This window comes from Tupaia chinensis, unplaced genomic scaffold (genome assembly GCF_000334495.1).
Source record: "Tupaia chinensis unplaced genomic scaffold, TupChi_1.0 Scaffold000165_2, whole genome shotgun sequence".
Taxonomy (NCBI): Eukaryota; Metazoa; Chordata; class Mammalia; order Scandentia; family Tupaiidae; genus Tupaia; species Tupaia belangeri.
In genome coordinates, this window is record NW_006159640.1 from 4,658,920 (window position 1) to 4,660,121 (window position 1,202).

Genomic DNA, 1,202 nt, shown 5'->3' on the forward strand with positions numbered 1-1,202 from the left:
TATTATCATACCTGACACTTCAGTGTGCTCAGAAGCTGCTGTTCCTTTTCACTGACTGACTCCTCTAGCTGCTTCTCTGCCATCTGGCTTTGCTGCAGCTGGTTGAGAAGGTACAGCACCTAGAGCAAGACATGCTTCAATGGGTAGTATCCAAGGAAAAAGGGGACAAAGGAATTTCAACTTAGTTCATTCAAGTAGTGATTCAGGTGACTCCTTTGTGCTTTAGAGAAACACTGTTCTCTTTTGCTCTCATTACTTGAAGCAATATGCACAACATTTCTCAGCATGTTAATCTTGGTATTCAAGTAAGAGACTAAAAGCCTTCATCACTCTTATGTATAAATTCAAGAAATTCAAAACAGAGAGAACTTGTCTTATTTGCAAAATTTGGAAAGACCACATGGCCTTAGAAAAACATTATATATTCTTCACTAACTTTTTTTAAATGAACAAAAGGCAATGGGTGTGAGTAGAGCTTCTTGGCTTGTCAAAGTTTACCTTCTCCTGGCACTGTTGCTCAATTCTGACCATATCAGCTTGTAACTCTGTTTCTATCTCAGCAAAATGATGTCGTTCCTCAAACAGCATCTTCTGCATGTCAGCACAGCTGGCCTTGCTCTGTTTCAGGCTGCTTTCAAGCTTGCTGACCTGTATTTTGGAAGAGACCAGCTGGAAGAGATAAAAGAATATCAGTTTTTCTGGAGAATGACCATGTTTCCCCCTATTCATCAGCAAGAAAATACCAGTTTTCTCAAAATGGTCTGAGAAAAGCTCCTTCATTTGAATTTTTTCAAGTTATATGGATTCTAACATTGAACAGTAACATTAACTACTGCTCCATTCCCAGGCCAAGGGTGCATATTTCTGCTGAGACATATTATCTTAGGGATAGAAACCATTGTTAATATTAATTTTCTTTCTCGTTCTGCCTCAAAACAAACACAAACAATATCTGACAACTCCAAATTCTTCCTTAATCTTAAAAGGAAATTCACAGAATACACCCTTACAGCCAATTATGTCCTGTCTCAAAAAGTCTGCATTCACGTTAGAACTCGTAGACACATTAGCTGAGACTGCAGATCTGACTCTTCAGGCTAGATTAATATCCTGTGCTGGCCTAATCTTACATTCACCACTAGCCCAGTTGTAGGTTTTTTTTTTTTTTTTTTTTTTTTGGAGAGTTTTTCACTTTAGGGGGC

The 1,202-nt window shown here is 38.4% G+C and overlaps 1 protein-coding gene across 1 annotated transcript in view; it reads right to left on the bottom strand.

Annotated features, from left to right (window-relative positions):
- KIF4A (kinesin family member 4A) overlaps positions 1-1,202 on the bottom strand; it is a 167,373-nt gene that overhangs the window by 18,976 nt on the left and 147,195 nt on the right. The window contains exons 24-25 of the mRNA XM_006146137.2: positions 499-669; positions 12-119 (exon numbers count right to left, since the gene is read on the bottom strand). Coding sequence (XP_006146199.1) covers positions 12-119; positions 499-669 — 279 coding nt within the window. The remainder of the gene's footprint in view (positions 1-11; positions 120-498; positions 670-1,202) is intronic.